Source organism: Penaeus chinensis, chromosome 20, assembly GCF_019202785.1.
Source record: "Penaeus chinensis breed Huanghai No. 1 chromosome 20, ASM1920278v2, whole genome shotgun sequence".
Taxonomy (NCBI): Eukaryota; Metazoa; Arthropoda; class Malacostraca; order Decapoda; family Penaeidae; genus Penaeus; species Penaeus chinensis.
The window spans coordinates 21,221,147-21,223,025 of record NC_061838.1 but is presented as its reverse complement, the minus strand read 5'-3'; the positions used below and the strand labels follow the sequence as shown (position 1 = coordinate 21,223,025).

At 44.8% G+C, this 1,879-nt stretch overlaps 1 protein-coding gene across 1 annotated transcript; it reads left to right on the top strand.

Moving 5' to 3' along the window:
- Window positions 1–505: 505 nt before the first annotated feature.
- Window positions 506–1,413, top strand: LOC125035940 (golgin subfamily A member 6-like protein 22). The gene is made up of 3 exons (XM_047628251.1): window positions 506–777; window positions 879–1,104; window positions 1,246–1,413. Exons 1-3 carry the CDS (start codon window positions 506–508, stop codon window positions 1,411–1,413), a joined length of 666 nt encoding a protein of 221 aa, XP_047484207.1.
- Window positions 1,414–1,879: the final 466 nt, after the last annotated feature.

Sequence of the window (1,879 nt, the reverse complement as noted above, 5' to 3'; positions counted from 1 at the left end):
ACCGTTGAGTTTGTTACTTAATACGCCTTGTAAGGGCAAGAGGACAAAAGGAGGAATGGAGTAGGTGTGCTGCTGAGTCCAGAGATGAAAGGGGATTGTACAGGTGAACAGGGAATCCAACAGGGTAATATGTTCGAGATAGGAGAAACAACGGTCAGCATTTTTTGCGTGTACGCACCTCAAGTGGGGTGTACAGAAGAGAAAAAAGACGACTTCTGGGATCTACTCAGGATGATGAAAATACTGGGTATGGAGGTGGTCTGGATTGCGGGGTACCTTAACGGTTACGTTGGGGAGAGGAGGCTTGGTACAGAAGTTATTGGAAAGTACGGAGATAGAACACGAAATGAAGGAGGAGACAGAATTGTGGACACAAGTTGACTACATCTTTTGCAGGAGAAAGGAACTACAGAAAGTAAATGAGTGTTGTGTCCTACCAAAAGTAGCTGTAGCCAAGAAGCATAAGCTGATGGTCTGTTAAGTAAGGCTGAAATAACTGAGAAAAATGAAACAGGTCAGGACACAGAAAACGCGCTGGTGGAAGTTGAATGAAGAGGAACATCAGCATAAGTTTGTCCAGGAAGTTGAGAAGAAATTGGGAGAGGAAGAGCAGGAGACGTGGAGTACATTGAGCAATGTTGTGCAGGAAACGGGAGAAGTACTAGGACGTACTTCGGGAAAGAAAGAAAAGAAAGAGGAGATTTGTTTGTGGTGTACTGAGGTACAAGAGGTGGTTAAAGAAAAGAAAGAAAGGAAAGCGTTAAGACATCTAAATGGGTGTGAGGAGACTATTGCATTATAAAAGGACAAGTAAAAAGACTAAGGGAGAAGTGGCAAAAGCCAAAAGCAGAGCGTACGGAAATTTGTATATAACCTAGAAGGGCAAGACGGTCAAAGAAAAGCTATCAGGATAGGAAAACAGAAGAACAAAGAAGCACAGGATGTTTACCAAGCAAAGAGAGGAAAGATAGTGAAGAACTGGTACTTAGAGAAGACAATCAGATAAGGGAGTGGTGGAAGGAATACTATCAACAACTGATGAATGTAGAGAACCCAAGGGTTGAACGGGTAATAGAAGCTGTAGAGGAAAGGGAGGTAGAGGAAGTGAGAGAAGACGAGGTGGCAACAGCTATGAAACAGATAAAGAGGGGAAAAGCGGTAGGACCGGAGTAGAGCGGCTAACGAAAGTGTTCAGAAAGATCATGGAGATGGAACATATGCCGGAACATGATACCAATATTTAAGAATAAGGGTGATATCCAGGATTGTGGAATCTACCAGGGCATCAAACTTACATCACACACGCTAAAGGTGTGGGAAAGAATCATAGACAAGAGGCTAAGGAAAAGGGTGAAGGTATCGGAACAGCAATTCAGCCTCATGCCCAATAGAATCACAGCGGATGGTCGCTGAGACTCACAATACGGGATAGAGTGAGAAATGAAGAAATAAAAGAGATGTTGAAAACAGGAGAAATATCAGGAAAGCCACGGGAAAGTAGATTACGATGGTTGAGACACGTTGTCAGGAGGGACAGTGACTACGTAGGGAAAAGGGTGAGACAGTTGCAGGAGGGTAGGGGGAAAAGAGGTAGGCCGAAGAGTCAACGAAAGAGAGGCGGCGGACAGAGCAAAGTGGAGGAGAAAAATCCGTACCGGTGACCCCGACTAGGGATTAAACCCACAAGACGAAGATATGTAAGGGCATACCTTTCAGAAAATTGTTGTTTTCATACAGACTGTCACCTTCGACAGATGGCGCCCCTTATGAATCCACATACCCTCTCTACCCTTTTAAGGTGGGTAGTGTTCAGCGCAACCATTCCCGTTGGTGCTGTAGCTGGAGCAGGTCGCAAGGTTTTTCGTCGTTTTTTCGGCCG

What these genes read in the sequence shown, in the direction of transcription:
- LOC125035940 (XM_047628251.1), top strand. Translation starts at nt 506, where the DNA reads ATGAAACAGGTCAGGACACAGAAAACGCGCTGGTGGAAGTTGAATGAA. An exon ending in GCGTTAAGACATCTAAATGG is followed by an intron (nt 778 to 878) that starts GTGTGAGGAGAC and finishes TATATAACCTAG; the next exon opens with AAGGGCAAGACGGTCAAAGA. An exon ending in AGGAAAGGGAGGTAGAGGAA is followed by an intron (nt 1,105 to 1,245) that starts GTGAGAGAAGAC and finishes CCAATATTTAAG; the next exon opens with AATAAGGGTGATATCCAGGA.